The sequence below is a fragment of the Oxyura jamaicensis genome, chromosome 2 (assembly GCF_011077185.1).
Source record: "Oxyura jamaicensis isolate SHBP4307 breed ruddy duck chromosome 2, BPBGC_Ojam_1.0, whole genome shotgun sequence".
NCBI lineage: Eukaryota > Metazoa > Chordata > Aves > Anseriformes > Anatidae > Oxyura > Oxyura jamaicensis.
The window spans coordinates 14,973,742-14,994,672 of NC_048894.1; the positions used below are offsets into that span (position 1 = coordinate 14,973,742).

A 20,931-nucleotide genomic window follows, 5' to 3' on the forward strand; every position below is an offset into this window, starting at 1 on the left:
CCCTTCCCTGGCCGGGACTCCCCGCGGCAGCGCCGCGCCCGCCCGCTCTCTCCCCACCGGGGCAGGTGAGTGCGGGGCCGGCCCCAGCCCCAGCCCCCGGGCACCTCCGGCACCGCCGACCCCCGGGGAGCTGCGGCGGCGCCGCGGCGGGGAGCGGGGGGGCCGCACTTTGCAAAACTCCGGCGCCCGTCCCCACTCACCACCGCTCTCCTCTTCTTCTCTCCCCTCCGCAGAGCACTCCCCGGAGCCCGCCTCGAGGTGCCAGCGGCAGCCGCCGGGATTTTTGTCTGTCTTGTTTGTGTGTTTTTCGTTTTTCTTTCCTTTTTTTTTTTTTTTTTTTTTTTTTTTTTTTATCCCCTCGCTTTCATTTGGCTTTGTAGTCTCGCTGGGAATGGCAGGGGCAGCGGCGCCTGGAGAAGGAACAAGTGTGGGGAAAGGGAGAGGGAGTCGGAGCTGAATGACAGGATGCGGGCGACTTGAGGCACGGAAAGAGAAGCCAGCCTCCCTCTGCCCCGGGGACTGCCTTTGCGGACCGTGCTTTCTGCTTCTCGCTCCGGCCGAAGGATTTAAGACCTAGGAAGAGTTGTGCGTGGAGGGCTTTTTTTTATTATCGTTATTATCATTCATCCTCTCCCTGCTCGCGGAAGGGAAAATGGATTGGGGACTTCTCCTGCACTGCGCAGCCCTCACCTTCACCCTCGCCAGGGCTCTGCGAAGCGGTAAGTGCCACGGGGGGGTACATCGGGGCTCAGCCTGGGGAACTGAGGGCTGGCGATGGGGCCCGGCGGCCCCGGGGCCGGCCCCGACCTTCGCCCGGTAGCCGGGAACTTTGTGCCCGAGGACTGAGCCGGCGAGGTCCGAGTCCCGGTGCCCCCCGGCCGGCCGCGGCCGCCGAGTTTATTTTCTATTCTCTGGGGTCGTTTTATCAAGCAGGATGCTCGTTCTCGCAGGCTCAGGACGGCCAATTACCTTCATAGTGGTTCCCTCCATAGGCAATTAAATAAATCTCGCCTCCGATATCTGAGAGATAATGAGCATTTAGAAAGGAAGGCTCTTTCTCCCCCCCCCCCCCCCCTCTTTTTTTTTTTTTCCTAAGCATAGTATTTCAGAGTTCCGTGCCTGCTACTAGCTGTATTTGTACCTGAGGGCAGTCCTCAGGTGGAGAGCCCTCTCGCCTAGCCCTTTGCGAAGTCTGCAGTTTACGTGCAACTTGCACGGTGCCAAGAGAGAAGCTCTCTGTGAAGGCTCAAGACTCTCCTCTCAGAGAGAAATCCCGTAACACATGACTGATGTATCTTAGTTTACTATCAGGCAGCCCTCGAAAACACAACTAATTAAAAGCGCCGCGCTCCTCCTTGCCCGCACAATGCCTGGGCACCGTCAATCTTTTACTGCATGATGCATTTTTAAAGACGGTCTAATTGTAGGACTGCTTGACGTTTAGCTCTCGCACACTAAACAGCTCGTGTGAGTCTTCCTTTCCCGGCAGATCCCGTGCAATTATTATTAACTAATTATCAAATATTTACTTTTGCCTAACTGGGTTTTCAATCAAAGTAATTAAAAGAAGGGAGCACCCTCCACTTAGGCTGGTATATTGTTTTAATAAGAGACCGCAAGTGGAGTGTCATGTAAGAGAAAATATTAAAATCGCGTGTTTTATGATGGAAGTTAATCTCTTTCCCAATATGTTTTGAGGATGCTGCTTAATTTAATCAGGACGAGCTGCCTCCCCCAGCGCTGTGGCACAGGAGCGAAGGCATCAAATGCGTGCACCGAGCCGGGCACAGGGATGCTCTGGGAGTGCTTTGCTCACCCCAGGCAGGTGGGGGACATAGGCAGCCCCCCCGGTCCTACACCACCCAGGAGTGCCCCAAGCCCTGCACCCTATGAGGGGCGGGAGAGGGGCATCCTGCACTCCTGTTGCTCATTTATTCCCTTTAGAAGGGGAGTGGGGCAGGGTGCTGTGCAGAAGCCTCCAGTATGAGCAGTTAATGTGGTGGTCCTGCTGGTGTCATCAAGGCCATCAGCCTCCTCCGTAACCTCCCAGACCCACTGATGCCACCTTCACCTACGTCCAGCACTAGTGTCTGCTAAATTAATTCATTAACCTTATTTAGAGCTAATGGTCCAAAGTCATTAGAAACTGCTCTTCTTAATCAAGTGTGAGAGAGATTGCACAGAGCCAGGGAGTCTAGCAGCCCGCATTATCTTATTACGCTGTCACTTTCCCAGAAGTCACAGATTAAGGAGCGCTGGTGGTAGCGAGTCCACCTCAGTGTCCTCTGAAGTGACTCTGTCAAGTGACTAGAAGCAGCACTGCTTTATTTCAGGCATTTAACAGATGCCAGACTCTGCCATGTTGTTTGCAGGGCTGGAGTGGGCTTAATGAGACAGGATCACTTTCCGAGTGTGCTTACACAGGGAGGAAAAAGCAAGATTCCCTGAGAGCCCCAGACAGCGGATTAGCAAGATCACCAGTGACAGCTTTTGAGCTTTGAGCTGCAGCGCCTTTTGTTCTGGTCACAGGAAAACAGTCTGTTTTGCAAAGGCAAAGCAGAAATAAATAATAAGATAGCCATTCCCAGCAACATGCTTAGCAATATCTGATTGTGGACCATACAGCTGAGTACGTATCATCTCCTTCCATCTTAGTTTACGGCAAATAATATCTATAAAGTGTGTAGCTTTATGCATTTTTGATGCACGAACTTCTTCATTCATTTCCATTTGACCTGGTTTTCCTATAATAAAATCCCTTACATTTATAAATTCATGCTGAGAGCAAAGAATGCCATTTTGCTTTCACAGGGAGGGTATTAGGTATAGCGCTGCAGTCCCTGTGTACCGTTTTGGGGATGTAGTGATGTATAGGCTCACTTATGAGTGCAGACAGTCTTCCTGTCTGTAATTTACTGTCATATTTATTGCTCAAAAGTAAACAATTAGTATGTGGGGAAAATTTTTCTTCCTCAGACTTGTATGTAGAAAACCGTAGTAGTAAAGAAGTGAAAACACAAATCTGCACTGGACAGTGAAGAAAGCAACCACATCGATTGGGTTTCTTGCCTCTTTATATTTTTCACACAAGCCTTAAAATACAACCCTGAAAACACTGGCCAAAGGACCAAGCTGCAGCATGCCACATTTCAGAGTTACACTCAGTGATTCTGAAAACTTTGGCAACTATTTTGTTATTAGAAATAAACCTTTGTTGTTGTTGGGGGGAGGGAGGAAGGAACAGAGGGAAGAGGAAAGGATGTTGTTCTGCTCCATTACTTTGATGCAGTCTCCAAGCATGAACAAACTTCCTTGAAGGAATAAATAGTGGATGATTTCTGCTTCACTAAAACCACTTTGTTCTCTGCTAGCCTGGGTTTGAAGAGCACAGATAGTTTTGAACTGCCTAGATTTATGGACTGATAAAACAACGGGAGGGTCTGCTGCAAGTGAGCAGGGATCCACCAAGACAATCCCAGTGGTCAGTGACACAGACCAGGCTTCTCACGGAGCCGGACAGGGGGTCAAATGGCAGCCTTTTAGCTTCCCCACCCCCAGCTTCCCTTAAAACTTCATATGTAAGCAGATTATAGTTGGGGGGAATAATTAAAGCTCTGACACCCTTCTGAGGCAGCACTAGCACTCCTGTGAGGAGGCAAGGATTGAACACTGTATGGGTCACTGTTTCCTCAGGGGAGCTTTTAGAAGTTTAGGAGCAGAGGATCCTCTGCTCCTTGCTAGTGGGTTCAGCTGGTGGATTTACGGGTGGGCAAGGAGTGTCAGGCCCCTGTCATTCAGAAAATGCAGCCCTCCTGTAAGCACGCAAGTAAAAGTTTGCTTGAAGAAGTCTGCCGAGCAGGGTGCTCGCCGGGGGCAACCTCAAAAAGCCGATCTGTTTCATTCCCACTGCAGACAAATGCGGCGACACCATCAAAATATTAAATCCCGGGTACCTCACCTCTCCGGGCTATCCTCAGTCCTACCACCCCAGCCAGAAGTGCGAGTGGCTGATCCAGGCCCCGGAGCCCTACCAGAGGATCATGATCAACTTCAACCCCCACTTCGACCTGGAGGATCGCGACTGCAAGTAAGTGCGGGCGCCGCGCTCCGGAGCGCCACGGCGCCACCTGCCGGCCTCCGAGGGGCAACTCCGACCTCCTCCGGCCTCCACGGGGCTCCTTCGGCCTCCACGGAGCTCTCCCGGCTTCCAAGGGGCTCCCCCGGCCCCCAAGAGGCTCCCCGGGGCTTGCCCCGCCGCTGGCTGCAGCCTCCCTTCTGCCGGAGCCTCCCTGCGGAGCCTCCTCCGTGGGGCGAGGGGAGGCTGAAGCAACTTTTTCTCGGCAACTTTTGCGCTGGGGGATGTGGGTTGGATTTCGGCCTCCCCGGGGTGGGAGAGGCAGGATGTTGAGGTCGCGGGTTGCAAGGGTGAGCTTTTTGCCATGCCGAGCACCGTTCGTTTGCCTGTTTGCTTTTTTTTTTTTTTTTTTTTTGAGCGAGGCTCTAAAGTGTTAAAGAGTAGTTCTCCGTTGTTTTGCATCCCCATGGCTGCTGGCAGCCTGTGGCAGAAGCGGGCACCTTGTAATTTGCCAGCTCTGTTTAATGCAGGATTAGTCTGGCATTTACTCTCACCCATTAGGGCACAGTGGACTGCAGGTCCATAGATGTATTTCCCTCTTTCTCCCCTTGCTGCTGATTTATAGCCAGTAGCTCTTCTTTTCCCTCCTCCTGCTCTCCTGTAGTGCTCTGAGAGGAGGAAGGGGAAAAAATAAGGCTTCTGTGCTCCTCTGTGCTTGTATTCCCACTGACCATCTATTTCTAAGAGGAAGAAGGGGAGTAAGAGCCTCCCAGAACACTGTTCTCCACTTTTCTTGAGGTCTTTGACTGGAAACCACATCGTTTGCACAAGACAACACAGGGTCAGATCACTCCCCTCTTCAATACACCCTCTAAATTCAGCCTACTTATTTCATGAAGAAAATATTTTAATGATTCAGTATTTAAAAGTTTGAGTATCATGGATTTTTAATCCCCTCCTGATAACTGCGAGAGAGACTCATTGTTTATTAATGCTACTAGCTAAGATTTTCTCTGCATGTCAGAGAGAGATTAAACTCAGTTGCCATTGGTGCTTGACATTTCATGTGAGTATACAGTATTTTACAGGCTCTGGTACTGTACAGTGGTGCTTAGCATCATCAGGAGTGGTAGTAATAGACTGTGAGGTTAGAGTGTTGGACTTAGAGAGGGTCTGTACTCAAGCACTTAATTTTTACCATGCCTGCCTTTTTTCCTATTATTTATTAAATAGATTACTTAGATCATAATTATTGATTTCTCTTAAAAATGAAGTTATTTAATGATGCAGTGTGGTGGTGCTTAGCCACTTTGTTGTTTTTTATAATCTCTTATATATCAGCATTTCAGTACCAGAGTCAAGTGATAATGCAGGAAAACCCTATGCTCATAAAACTAAACTGACTCTTTGTTAAAATGAATTTTTATTGTGGTGTTGGAGCTGCAGCTCATATTCACACCATATGTTCACACGCTCACTTCCCGTTCTTTAATTTTTAATTTGCTGTACTCAGGCAATGATTCACTTCTCTGTGCCTTCTTGATACAGATTTTACTTTCTTTCTGTGGGACAGTGCTAATGCTTAAAAATGTCTGTGTGTGTGTCTCTCTCTTTGTTTTTTAGACAGATTAGGAAATTAAATCAAGCATATTTCAGTATCAACCCCTTTTTGTTCCTTGCTAGAATACATGTTTTTCCAACGCTATAAAACCAACATGGTCTTTGACAGCAGTAAAGTGGTGTACAGCATACAATTATTTAAGGAACAAGTAATCTTTGTGGCATAGTGTTGTGCTAAACAGTGCCAGATTGAGCTGAACTGGGTCCAGGGAAGAGATTGACTCCCTCTCTTCATCGCTCCCTTCTCAATATTCATTGTCCACTCTCCCCCTTGCATTATTTCTTCCTCTGAAAGGGGGCCCAGCGCAGTAATGAGATGGTAGTGGGTGGAAGGAAGTCTCTAAACAGGGTTGTTTGCATTGTCTTTGCAGTGTGTGATGGTGATGACTTTACTGTTGTTTGGTCTATGCTGAAATGCAAATCTTCTAGGCTATGATAAATTACTCAGCTGCTATTTCACTTATATTTAAAATTGCTCTTTTTAACTTGAGAGGGATTGTGTTTGTGCCAAGAACCTTAGGACCAGAATAATAGAAAATGATTTCAGCAACAGGAATTTGTCAACAAGTTCTGTTGTTTCAAATTTCACTGTCTACTTACAAAATTCACATTCCTCATACCAAATATTTCGTACAAGTGGATAATAATGCAATAAAACCTATCACAAGATTTTTTGGTTTTGCAGCTAAGTACATTTTGATTTCCTAATATTCTTCATTTATTATCAACTCGGTGTGCAATCTAGAAATGGACAATTTAGGTTACACACTAGCTTATTGAAAGGTTTATCACTGGAAATTAATAAGCACTTAAATATGAAATGCAGGTAGAAAATGAGAGATAGGGGAATTCATGTCTGGGAACAAAAAATGCCCCATACAATTAAAGTGGACTAGAAGATTAGCTTTCTGGCCTAGCTCCCAAAATCCTTTTTATAATGCTGTTCATTGCATCGCATACCTTAGAGTTGGAAATAACTAATAAGAAGAACCCCTGAGCCCAAGGGGGGAAACCGTATGACTTTGGAAAGGTTACCATCTTTTTCTGTAGTGTCAACAAGAAAATCAGGAGGCCTTACCTAACTTTTGTAAATATCACTGTATATAGAGGGCTAGGCATATTGAAATGTAAAACTGGTGAAAGGTTGATTCTCTAAGGAGAATGAAAAGAAGCAAATCTAAGTGTTAGCTGTACTGAAGCTGCTCGCAGTGAGTCTCTGTATGTTAGGGTCTGGGATTCATTTTTAAAATGTGCCCTTGATTTACCTAGTTATTATGCTGTGCTTTAGTGGATAAGTATTTCTCAAATGACTCCTAATAAAATTCATGTATGTATGATTTTCTGATGATCATTTGAGTTGTTTCAAGCAAACATGGTGAAAAATCCTGTTTTTCTGGAGACAGTCCAAAGGACTCAACTTTCACAGTTTTGAAGAATAACGATATGCAAATTATTAAAAATATGTTCACACAAGCTATGCTCTTCTAACAAAAAAAAAAATCTTCTAGTCAGAACTACTGAAACAGCATAATGGAAATACTGGGTCTCAACGGGAAGCATACAATCATGTCAACCACAGATTGTTATCAAGAATATTAATACATAATGAAAAAATACACAGTCTCTTTTTAACTTTTAACTTTAATGAATGTTATGCCTCCTCTTCAGGAGGCAAAGAAACAGAAATTATGGTTTACTTTAAGGGAAAACCAGTTTCTGTTTGCTGTTTTGCCTTTTCTCAGGCAAGCTCCAATAACATGCATGCATTTGTTTTAGTCAGGAACATGGCAAAAATGAACAGAAGAGACGAAACATATGGCTACATATTAGTTAAAATGCTGCAATGTTTGTTGCATGTGGTAAATGCTTTTCAGCACTCGGTGCAAGCTGTACAAGTCTCGTGTTGCTGAAGTATCCTACTGTGTAAATGTAGCCATCTTGAATCCAGTAAAACTTTATACCTAGAAAATAAACAAGAATGTCACTGATACAGTACTTTGAATTTATGGAACTTTTCCGGTTTCCCAGCAATGCACACTATCAGCATGATAATTTATAATGGTTTGTGACAAATGTTGCTGAGCAAAGAGGTGTGTGGTTACATTCAGATCAGATGTCATTATCTTGGGAGCAATAAAAATTTCACAGACACTAGGTTAAAAACATTAAGAAAATGAATGTGAAGCTTCAGAAGAAAAGGGCTTAAAAAAGGTGGAGGGCTGGGTAGAGAAAGCCCAAAAGTGGTTTTCTTACTGACAAATTATTGACTTTGTTGGCAGACTTGACTGTATTGTTTTACAAGGTTTTCATAGACATACCACACAGCAAAATTGTTTTATTGGCCATCATTTATAGATGTATAGAATAAATATCATCCTTATGCGACAATTATAGAGTGTATACACAATGCTGTCAAATCAATTTGGGTGGAAAAATTGGCCCATTTTAGGAACATTTCAGTCAAAGGAGAGATGTCATAGGTAATTATTCTTTATATTGTGTTTACCAAGGATTAGTTACACCAATGAGATTAGGGCTGTATAGAAATTGCTGTCAGTTATAAAATGCAGAGCAAAAAAATACCTATGTTTGTTTATATAGAAGAAAATGGTTCCTCCAGGCCCCTGAGCCTGGAAAAATCATGGCTAGCCAGACATACTGAGTGCAACTGTAGCCCTGCAGAACTTCTGTAGCCCTTAATGATGTTAGAAATTCATCCATCCATTGTATTTCTAAATAATGTCAACGGATTTATGCTGTAAATCTGTAGGTATAACAAACTGAGGCTGGTAAAATAAACAAGAGCAAGGCAAGCCATGGCTCAGCCTTTCTTTGGTTTTTGCAAAGTTTAAGCTTTCATTTACTTTTGTCTAAATCCTGGTTCCCATTCCTCCACACAGCGAAGGCTGCTTTCTGCAGACTTTGTGGTTTGTATTTCTCTTGTGCAGAGGCAGTTTGAGCCCCAGGTGGCACTGAGCTGCTGTGGCTATGCAGCGATGTCCTAGGAGACCTGTGCATGAAGGGCGCAGCTGGGCTGCCGTCAAGCCTCATGTGTCAGAAGGGTCCTTTGAACTACTAAGGGCTGCACACATTATAGCTGCTTTCTGACTGCCTGGAGCTGTGCTTGGAGCTTGGCTCAGGGCTTTCCAGCCCTGAATTGCTCCCAAAAACTGTACAAAGGTCATATCAGGAGTAGTACAAGGTCTGGACCCCATACTGTCTTGTTATCGTTGAAAGCAGTGGGAATTTTGTCCTCCACTTTCGCAGAGCTGTATCCCGTTTTTCTTTCTGGCTGTGAAGAAAGGTGGAACACTGGCCCTACAAGACTTTTATAGCCCATCAGTCATGCTGATGTCAAATGACAATCAGAGTTTCCTAATTTTCTCTCCTCAGATGTTGTTGAGCTTGGTAGGCAGTGAGGTGACTGCAGCTGACACCACCAGCTAAGCAGCAGAGACAGCAAAGGAGCAGATTACTTTGGGCCTGTGAGAGACAGGAACAATATTTGACCATGGTTGAGTACAGTAGAGAAGCCTGAATGAGTAAAGGCCTCTGAGCTTTCAACCAGAAATACAATTTTAACAGCCTGGCCCTGCTTCTCTGGGCATCAGGGCTGGACTTTTAGCCATTTGCCTCAGGACAAGGTACATAAGAAAGTTGTGAATGTCCCCTCATCGTCTGCTGAGGGCAGCTGGGGTAATGCCCATGTCCATGTGTGTCTTTTGATTTTAATGAGCTAAATTACCCATCCCACATACCTTGAGCCACCCCACCAAGCACCTCACCACAGGAGGCTGGCATATGCCTGCCTCCTTGCCGAAGCCAGGCTCGATGTGGCCATGAGAGGGATGCTCAGAACTCACCTGCTGGAAAGGCTGCACCAGGGCCGAAGGGGTGGCTTCTCCAGACCCTTTTCTGTCTCAGAAACCTCTCATTCAACAGGAACATCTAGCTGCTTGGGGCTACTAAGAGATTATTTGGAATTACTGAGGGAATGGAGGTGATCATCCTTCATTCTGGTCACCACAACAAGAAAAAAGCATTTTTGGTTGAGTTTAGGGTGAGAGTTCCTGCAGTGGACTTGAGGGACATATAATATCTCATGTTTCCGGGTGCACTCCTAGAGCATTTCTCTTTTTCATTTAAAGTACATGAAAGGCTTTCTCAGGCAGTGTGCTGTTGGTGACCACCACTATCTGATACTCTCTGAAGGCTGTGGTAAATGGTGCCACGGAAGAGTTAGGCCAGAGCGTGCTCAAGATCAGGGCAAATAAAACTTGTTGCAGGAGAATCCGAGTATGTTATTGCTTACACGTGTGTGCACATGGATAATACTTTTCCTTAACTTAAAGGTTCTGAATCATAGTATTTGATCTTTTCTATAGGAATCAACGTGTATTTCCATACATGTATCAGATGCAAGTATCTAAAAATAGTTTTGCTATTTTATTGTGCTTTTGATACCAAATAAGAGTTGAAAGAAGTTGGAAATTGGTTTGTTTTTCTGATTACACGGTATAATAAATAGATTCTTTTGTTGTTTATCTAAGCAGTTAGCTCTTGTGAAAATCTCTATTGTTAACCTGGCTAACAATTATTTCTTTTAGAGTGGTGGCTGGGGTTTGAGTTTTCTCAGGAAAAGTTTTTAGGGAAACCATGACCAAACTACCTGGTCATAGCTAGACATCTGTGTTTGTATGTGTTAGGGATGGAGATGCTGGATGCAGAGCCTGTTTTTGCACTCTGTGGACATGGGTACATGCCTGGCACTGTAGAGACTTGATTTGGGTCCCTGTATGTGGCACAGTGCAATTATAACAACAGTTTTATGCAGGTGTTTATATTAATTCGGACAGTTAAGTGAACTGTGGGGAAAACTCTATCTTGATCTGTTACAACCAGATGCCCTTCAGACAGGAAAAAATCTAAGGGTCAGATATGGATTCCCATGAGCCTCATCCTTCAGCCTTTCTGCAGACACAGAAACAAATTTAGAACAGAAGGCTGAGTCCTTTTTAAACAGAAACCCAGAATCGTTGGCATTAACACCATGAAACATTCAATATGCTTTCAGTCAACCCCACCCCACTCTCATCTTCACCCCCCTCCCCCGTGCTAATCTAATTAAAACAAAAATCCACGTGTTGCTGAAAATTAGTTTCTTAATTATAGTTTATTGCAAGCTATAACATTTATAATTATGATATAGAGAGAGTTCATGTAAAACCAGATTCAATTATTTTCTTTTGTAGTATTTCCAATGAATTAAATTATGTCTGAAAACAGGATACACACGCACTCACATGTATATGTCTAGACTTATGTGTCATACAGACCAATTTGGATACAGACGTATATGTTACGTGCACATCTCTAAGATTGTGCATACGTACGTACATTTATACATACAGTATAGATTTGTTAGTTTCTATAGAAGTTCCTAAAGTAAATCTACTAATTAAAGCACTAATACCCATCTTAAGGCTGATAATTAGGTATAAAGAGAAAAGGAGACAGGATTAGTGTTCAGATCATGTTCCAAATGCCTCTTAATTGGGTGTTTGTAATCAATCCTGATTGCAAGAGGCAGTGGTTTGGCAGTATAAAGAATTAAAAAGGCTTAGGCCTACTATTTTCCTGTTAGTTGACTTGGCCATAGTATTTAGGTCGGGATCCAGTGTCAAACAAGGTAATTTTGTCAGCATTAGCAATCCTCATAAAATATATAAAAATCTTTTCTAAAAATACTTTATTTCAAGCTAAAAACTTTCTCAATCTAAAGAGTTATTTTTATCCAGAATCTTAAAAAAGTGTTTTCAAAGTGAACCACAGAAAAGTTTTTGTTCTCCTGGCCTCCATCCACCACTGACTTCTGAAATCAGGTCTGAGTTCACTGTGGGTCTTTCATTGCATTGACCTTGGCACTTTTCTCATCAAGGCATGGTTTTCCATCACAGAACCACACAGCTTGATATAATGATTATTTCTTTATCCCAAGTAACCAAACAATTTTTTAAACAGGGTGACAGATTTCCCTCTTGCGCTGTGAGAAGCAAGCACCTGGTCATTTCCAAATAGAGTTTTAATGAACTTCCTGAAGGAGATTTGAGAGTGGTTTAATAAGTCACCTGCCAACTTTCTGGGAGCATAGGTCATTTTCTTTTTTTCTGTACGAATTCACAAAAATGTGAGAATAACCCCCCTTCCCAAGTCCTAAACTTCCACAGAGGAAATTGATTTTCATGGTCAATATCAAAGGTTTTTAAAATCATAACCTCAAAAAAAATAAAATTTCTGATCATTTCTCACACATAAGGTACTGTCAAACTGTGAGCCACAAAGCTGGTTGTGAACTGTGTGATCATAATACATTTAAACAGAAAATGATTGTCCTTATTTAGACTTATCTTGTATGTTAATAACATTACAAATATTTTACGTAATGCTATAAAATGAAGAATTTAGATGGCTTAAAAGGACCATTGAGAAAGTATATGCATGTATGGAAGAGACACCCACTTGACGTGGTGATTTCTTCCACAGGAAACTATGCACATCCCAGAAGTACAATAACCAGCTGTTGTACAGGAGAAACTGGGGCACTTGTCTGCTGCCTGCCATGCTGATGTGGAGCTGCAGTGGCCCCATGCTTCCCCTAAATACAGATGCCTCACACTGAATGGGAGCCTGGGACAATCCCTTCCTTACGTTCCCACCAGCTCAAGCTCTGCTGCACATTTGCCCTGTGGGCTGCCCCCATGTGCAGACACAGCCCATCAGGGCTATAGGGTGGGAGAGGGATTGAAGCACTCCACTGCAGCTGGGAGCAGCCACACTGCCTGCCCAGTTCAGCCCTACACTGGGGCTGCTCCCCACTGCTTTTCATATGGGAAAAGAAGTTGCAGATTTTTTTATTTATTTTTTTCACTCCTTTTTCAATTGGAAGCTAAGCACCTAGGGAAAATTGAGAGGTCTGTTCACAAACACGTGATTATTCTGCCTCAGGCTTTGAGAAATGCTCCCTCAGCCAAATTCTAAATTTTTCATCATATTCACACAAACAGTCCCACCGAAGTCAATTAAAACAGCAGACTCACTTGTGCAGGGTTAACGCTGCTTGAAAGCTAGTACATACGTTTGTGGCACTATACAAATTAGTAGTCACTTTTGTAACAATGGATTTCAGGTTCTTGCAGAGAAATTTACTGTACAGTAGAAAACTCGGCTTCAATCCTTATTGTCCCCTCAATTCATAAATCACCACATGTAACTTATAATTTGTGCTCCAGAATCTGAGCATATAACAGTGAAGGTTTGGGACAAATTGCTAAGCGCATTGGTAAGAATTGAAGTTTGTCTCGGTGTAGAATCTTGTGCCAATCTGTCATTAAGCCAGGAAACTTCTGCCGACTCTCATCTGATGTATTCATCTGTAACAAGGGAAGCAGATCAGCAATTTAGAAAAGCTTTAGCTTGATCACCATGCAGAAATGTAGACTGTGCTGCTTATTTCCATAGCGATCACTCAACTTCGCCAGATACAAAATGGGAGGCTTACGTCTCCCATACTAAAAACCCTTCTTATAGGAAATGCTAGGCTTTTGCTCCATTTGAGAAGCTTTAGTTAAGTCTGGAAAAATATGCAAAGGTGGCTCTTAAGTAAAATCTTTTTTTTTTTTTTTTTTTTTTTTTTTTTTTTTTTTCTGTTTCACAGCCGTCTCCATAATGTTTTGGAGACAGAGGCATAAGATGTTTTAGCATGGAAGGCATATGTTCTGATTGCTGAGAGGTTTTTATTATTATTTATTTATTTATTTTGACATTCCCACAAAATCCTCGAGACTTGTGTCACAATTCTATAATCTTTATCTATTTGTATATTCATATCTGGTCTCAAATCCAAAGCTCCCTTACATGCATTTATAGCAGAAAATTTAGGTTCGTCTCCATGTATTTCAGATGGCGAGCAGTTAAAGCAGGTGCACATTTTAACCACTCTATATAGTCTAACATAATTCTAATGCATTTTAAAAAAATCCTTTTATATATATATAGCACATGTACTATATAATGTAGGTGTAAACAATAGATGCAGAACCACAGGGAGCTGGGGAGCAAGTGAAGACTGTTCCGCTGATGCCCAATAGTTTTGCACCTGCTAACATCTCAAACATAAAATACCACAAGCATATCATATTATGTTCCTTACTGGTTTCCATTTTCATTTATGCTCCACAGCTATACTAGATGATGGTCTTCAGACAGTATAATAGTCTTCTTTATCTCATCCCTCTGACATCATTTTCAAGTTCCTTATTACTCTTGAACAGTGTAGCTAATAGTGCCCAAATTGCTTCTCATTCTTCCCATCATAGCATGTCATTATTCAAGAAACCAGTGCTCTTCAGCCTTTCCCACACAAATAGCTCTCCCCCAAACTAAACTTAAACTTACTACTGAGAGGCAGTCTCAAATTTCCCAGGCAATCATTGTACCCCTGTTGCCTATTACATTTTTACTTTCTAAGTTTTTACATATATATACATATTTTATTAACAATACTTGTGTGCTCCTTGAGACTTGAATCTTTGTCTTCTAAAGCCTAGTCTTCATGCACTGATTTTTGTACTGTTTTAATGACTTCAATTAGGGATTTGTTTGTGTATAGTTAAAACAATTCAGCACACACAGGGGGATACGTTTATTCTAGTATAAAGATGCCTTATGTCAGTACATTTGCAGAAATAAACCTTGCTAGTGTCAGCATTTTGTAGCAGGGGCTGTACTGCTTTATCCATAATGGTTTCTAAACTGGTATAGCTAAAGTGGCTGTAAAAGCAGAGTATAGACTGGTACATAACTCTTGTAGAGATTTTTGTGTACTGTAACAGCTAATTTTGTGAGCAAATTTAATAAGATTCCCCTGCTGCTTGCAAGTTTTGGATTGTAATACGTACATATATATATACATGTACATATTTATATGTACTTACTGGGGGACTTACTGACAAGTAGATTTTTTCCCAGCTTTTACTCTTTGAACAGTACCTCAGGCAAAGTATCTAAGCAGTTCTACTGCATACTGTAACTATTCTTTCCAGGAGTATTTTTTTTTTTTTTTTACTTGCCTTGCTAGGCAGATAGATAAATTACTGTGATGTGACCTTTAAGCACCTCGCTCACTCCATGGAAATTATCCATATGCACACTCTCACCCTGTGATATTCCATATGATGTGCAATGTAGCTTATACCCTTTTTAGTTATTCCTCTCCCCACCCACAAGGCTGCAAACTGAAAACACATTCATAGGTGTAACCACAGCTCAGCTGATGCTCTGAAATCAAATTCTGAGTGCTCTGAAAATAAACATCTGATCACCGGGTAACTTTTTCATATCCCCATATGCTCAGCATAGAAAGGAAAATATATCCTTCCTTGCCACATCTCAGCTTCAGCTATTTCTCATCTGAACGATTTCAGATTATTTCAATTTAAATATCTAAAGAAAGGAATCTGGTTTACATGGTCCACACTCTTAATTTGTCCAAAGAACACTCCACTGAAGTTAGTGGAGCTACAGAGACTTATGTCAGCTGAGTGAGAGCTGACTGCACACTTCAACAGCACCCTAGAAATTTTCAGAAGACCAGTATTGTAGCTCAAACTATATTAACTTCGAGGGAAGACAGTTAAAGTTCTGCCATTCAGCAAGATCAGACCTCCATACTTGTGCAGAATGGGTAGGAGCTTCTTAAAAGCAGGTAGAATATAGACTCAAGTCCTCTTGCCATATGTACAAACCTTTCTTTCCACTAACAGCTTTAAAGAAGTACACAGGACTGGATGCTAGGGCATGATGGCAATGTTCACAGTGCTAGCCCTCTCATACTGTTTGTTCTTGGGCAAGTCAGTCATCATCTCTGTGCCTTAGTTTCCTTAGAGAGGATAATATTTCTCATGTTTTCAACTATATCGAGGGTACATTTATTGATGTTTGTCAAGTCCCTAGAGATTTCTGGGTGGAAGTGTAGTGGAGTATAATAGTTATTTGCCATTGTTTTGCATTTCTTAATCTTCTAGCTGTTAATTTATTTTTTTTAACAATATACTGCTGTATAAAAATGCATGTGGCAATCTATCAACTTTCAGAGAGAAGTGTTATCCAAACAAAAATGAAGAATAGGACTCGTGCTCACAAGAGACATATTATCCGTGATGAGAAGAATCTATAACAGACACAGCACTAACTCAAAACTGAACGCCAAATAGCATCCAAATGCAAGCAATTTCCAGTGTGTGCATATTGCCAGTACAAAACCAGGCCATTCTGAGCGTGGCGGCCCCCGAGGAGCCGTGAACCACACAGCAGCAGTGCTAATGGCTGTCTTCTCATGTGCAGCGAGGGAAAGCAGCACTTTAGAGCCGCCTTGGGCAGCTTTTAAGTTATTCATTCTTAACTTACTTCTATAAAGCTGTTATTGGGTGGAAGCAGATGACAGAAAGATTTGGGGCCTGCTCTGTCTGCAGCAGGGGAGACTTCTCCTCCCTTGCACGTAGGGTAAAATTCTGGCCTTCTTTAAGTCAGCAGCAAAATTTCTCCCCACCTGTGTGGGACTAGGATCTCACCTGAACTGAACAAAATTATTTTAGGCTCCAGAAAACCCTTTTTTGAAGAACATTTTTCTGGTGCCAGTCTATCTTGTAAACCTTTTCTGAGTTTGGACATTATTTTCTTTCTAGTGCACACAGTGCATGTAGGGGTGAAAAGAGGCCCATGAGTTTTCAAATGCATTTGTACTGCTAGAGCAATAACGACATGCAAAAAATACCCCATTTTCTCTTGCACATTTAATTCATGGAGTATGGTGCAGGTTCTACCTGGTTTCCTAACCTGCTTTCAGAACAGTTAGGGCTGCTTTGTGATTTGCTCGATCCCTCTGATGCCTAGTCCTTCCTCATCTCCTCTCTGTGGGTGATTTACTCTCCTGACTAAAACATGTTTTTTCCTCTTAATGTCCTCTCCAAGTTTTGGATATCATGTCAGATCTCAAAATATGAAACTTTATAAAAATCCTTGAATCTCAAAAAGTATTGAGGATTTCTTTTTCCTTTTACTATATTTTTGGTGGCTTTCTCTGTGATAATAATAGCCAGAAAATTCCTCCATCTTAAATGAGAAATTTGCCAATACCATGATATAAGCAGCTGATGCTTTAAAACCTGCCATCAAATTTCATGACACTAGTGATAAAAATCATGAGAGCTGGCAATGCTGTATTCTTGTTACAGTCCCAGCTTTCTGATGCTGTTTCTTTCCTCAGCCACAGCCCTGAATCTTCTATCACTCAAGTGATAGATCTTTAGAAAAGAAAAAAATAATCAAAAGGAAAATACACTGTTAATCTCCATGGATTTTACTGCTTGTCTGTGTTTCTTCACCCCTCAACGCATGACCAAAACTTACAGAAAACAAAATTAATCCTGGAAAAAAAAAAATCCCACTTAGTCTACCACCCTTATCTCTGAGTATATATCTATATGCAATAACATTAGACATCCTAAAGTTATGGAAGCAAAATTTCTGTTTGGCTTCAAAATGAATTTACAGAGATGAGGAATAAAGAAAAGAAAAATTAAAGGCCAATAAGCACAAGGATATGACTTTTGGCTAAGGAAGACACAGATCTGTAAATTACTGGCGTATTTTGGGCAAAGCTTATACTGGCTGCTGCAGGGTTCTTGTAATTTCCCACTGCTCTCACCTGGCAAATGTATCTTTTTCAAGTATTACACACACACACACACACACACACACACACACACACACACAAAAGTGCAAAATAGCAAATATTAAGGGTCCCATCCTTACCCTAACTATACCATTTTTATGTTGGCATGTTTCAAGTGAAGACAATAAAGTTGTGACTGATGGCTTTGTACTTCCCTCATGGGCTGGATCCTTTCCTGCTGCAGTTACGTTAACTGCAGTGGGGTTGCTCTGAGGTGCACCAGCTGAGAAGCGGCCATATAGCTCTAAACTCAGGGGCTGTTCTGAGGACAAAACTAATTTTCAAAACATTTTTATGAAGTTAAGGAAATCTTAATGTCTTTGTTCTGTTATTACTCTAAAATAATAATCCCAAACTGACCTGGGAGCTATTACTCGGTGAGCACTGGCCCCTTGGAAGGTTTCAGTTTGACAAGTTTAGCCATTTTTTGAATGCACAGAGGAAGTCATTAAGGCACATCAGGCTGCTGATTGCTATTAAACTCTGTAGAGAATTCTGTGTAAAAATCAATGCCACAACAGGGCTACAAGACTCTAGGAGTCAGGAGAAGCACTTCTTTACCCTCTGGATCTCAAAAATGGATTCATAGATTTTGTGAAACCTCAGAAAAAATATCACCTTTGAGCTACGGGCCACATGTAAACCTCTGTGACAAAATAATACAGTTCAGAAAGCTCAAGCATGTGAAAATGGGATTATAAAAGAATTGTCACTCCTGTGGCCTCAGCTGTATTTGCTGGAGAAATCTCACACATATGCACATGTACCCATGCACATGCTCATTTATTGTATCCCAAAGAACGCCTTTTTTGCTGTATCTACACTAAGGAACTTGGAGAGAAAATTTCTGCCTAGTAAAGTATGATCTTATATAGTTCTTGCCAGATGAGTACTGAAGAATTTTCCAGACGAGTTCAGTCTCAGCAGCAGTGAAACTGTATCTTAGATGGCTGGTGGGATCTGCTTGTGTGGGAATGGCACTGAAAAATGCAACGCAGCTCACTACTAGTTGGAAACATTTACCTATATATATATATATATATTTTTCCATGGGAATAAGTAGTTTAAATCATATTAGGAAGCATTGTTGTAAACATGTAATATATAAACAGACAAAGTCCTTTGGCTCCAAAGCCAATTGCCATGTAATGGCTTAAATTCAAACCGTCCAGTTCTCTTCCCCCAGAAAGAAGTGGCAGCATTCATTTCAATTTTTGGCTTGAATTTCTTTCAGTTCTTGATGAGAAAATGTTGAAACATCTTTTTTATTTGATTACTTTTCTTTGATTCTTAGATGAAAATATAATTTCACTGAGTTGTAATTAATTTGCTTCATTCCATCATAGGATCATTTAGGTTGGAAGGGACCTCAGGAAATCATCTCATCCAACTTCCTACTCAAAGGGATTGCATTTTATAAGTACAAAGGCTAAAATGAAGTAATCCATATAAAACCAAGTGCTTGCATAAAAACAAAAGAAGAGCTTTTCATTCTGAATTAGGGATGCTTAAGACTATTTCATGTAATATACCAGCCATTCTACCCAAGTCAATACTAGTTTCTCACCAGCTCTCCTTGTTCATATCAAAAACTTAGATTTCATGTTTGTAATTAAAAAATAAAAAATAATAAAAATAATAATGATAAAAATAAAAAGTCATCTTGTTTTTCAATTTTAAAATACATGAAAATATCAAGTACAGTTGACCATTCCAGGAGGAAAGCTGAGGGGTAAGGCCACAAACCTGCCCCTGCCTGAGTGGGTCCTGGTCCACCATCTCAGCTAAGCCCAGAAAATGCCTTTTTAAAGAGCCCAAGGATGAGTTATCTAGCATCAGGGCTTGGGGCAGGCAGGATGCAGGGTCAAAACTGCCAGCTTTGGTCCAGAGGGAGGTAATCTTTGCCCAAAGCTCACAAGGGTTACAGATGTCCAACAGCTTGCCCACAGTCCTGGGGAGCTGCTGCTGTGCATCTCCCTGAGTCCGTGGCAAGAGCACAAGATTGTGGATGCAGCCAGTGTTTGCAACCCCACCCAGAATATCCAGGCCCGAGACTGAGGTCTGGAGGAAAGGATCAAAAATAGTCTTTCTGCTAAGGACTGGATCAAGCGCACACAATGAAAAAGCTCTTAACAAGTGAGCTGTTAAAGCCTGTTTTAGTGTATATGGTCTGGAGTGGCTTCAGTGAGGGGGCAGATCGCAGCTCAGCATCAAGGATGGAGGCTCCTACACTCTCATTATAGCAGGGAAAAATCCACTCTTCTTGCATGGATAATTTGGAAGTTATGAATCAGCCTGTTGTTTTTATTTCAGTGGAGTACAGACAAGAGTTGTGTAAAAAGAGGCTGCTGCCTGTCTGTCAGGCAGCTGTAGTTTTTTTCCCTGCAGCCTCTTTCAATGCGCATTCTTGGCAAATTCTGAAGAGAAGCAGTCACAACTGTGCGCTCAGACATTCGAGCAGATCTCATACCCTTGTCATTGAGCTGAGGACTTCACTCGTGCATCGCCCTGTGTTTGATGCAGCCATTAAGCATCCTGACCTAGTAACCAGAAAACTGATTTGGTATCTGAATCAAAAGGCACTCTAAAAATATGTTCTTGAATCATCTGGTTTTGAACAGAGGTTAATATTTTCTTGCAGTATATCTACTTTTCCCAGGTGTTAAATAGATCATTCGCTATCTGCTGGTTCTTTTTTTTTTTTTTTGAAGTATGTGTTAAAGGCTATTTCAGCCAAACTCTACAGGGTTTTAGGGCATAAGAGACAGTTACCTGCAGAAAAATAAATAAATAAATAAATAAATAAATAAATAAATAAATGCTTATCTCAAATAATTAGCAATTATCTGTAAAAAGAAAAAGAAAAAAAAAAAAAAAAACTTCTGAACTTACTATAGTAGCAAATATAAATAAATATATAAATAAATAAACCAGACAAACACTTTTCATCTCCCCCTTCCTCCCCCTTCTCAGCACCCTCCCCCTTTCCCTTCACATTTTCAGAGCAGGCTTTGCCAAAGGAAACACTGATGAAAGTAACTTTCAGTGGCTGAGCAGTTCCCTCTGTCACCTCCTCCCTGTCCGCCCCCTGGATTGCAACAGACGTCTGCCTTTGTACACACCATGTCAGAGTCCAGAAGAGACATTTTATGTTCATTGTTTCTCCAAAATAAATAAAAGCAGCGCAGACGATGCGAACTGGCTGTAGACATCCCATTGCTAATAATGGAGCTATGTTGGTAATTGCTAATAATGATGCAGTGTTTCAACATGGGAACACTGTTCTAGCTGTAATGTGGATCTGGCCTGAATAAAGTGACACAGATGGTAACATTATTGCGTATTTCTTTTTAGTGGAAGTTGACATTTTACTGTGGGGAAAAAAAAATAAATAATCCATTCCTATATTTCTCTCTAGGTTTTTCTTTAGTATTAGCATTACTGG

The 20,931-nt window shown here is 41.8% G+C and overlaps 1 protein-coding gene across 5 annotated transcripts in view; it reads left to right on the forward strand.

Annotated features, from left to right (window-relative positions):
- Positions 1-20,931, forward strand: part of NRP1 (neuropilin 1) — a 111,046-nt gene continuing 90,115 nt past the window's right edge. For 2 of the 5 annotated variants that reach the window (XM_035319503.1, XM_035319506.1), the window contains exons 1-3: positions 1-65; positions 234-719; positions 3,913-4,087. In XM_035319503.1, the coding sequence (XP_035175394.1) occupies positions 653-719; positions 3,913-4,087 (242 nt within the window). In that variant the 5' untranslated portion in view covers positions 1-65; positions 234-652. Of the gene's footprint in view, positions 720-3,912; positions 4,088-20,931 lie in introns of all 5 variants that reach the window. The other 3 variants (XM_035319505.1, XM_035319507.1, XM_035319504.1) reach the window with 2 other exon arrangements.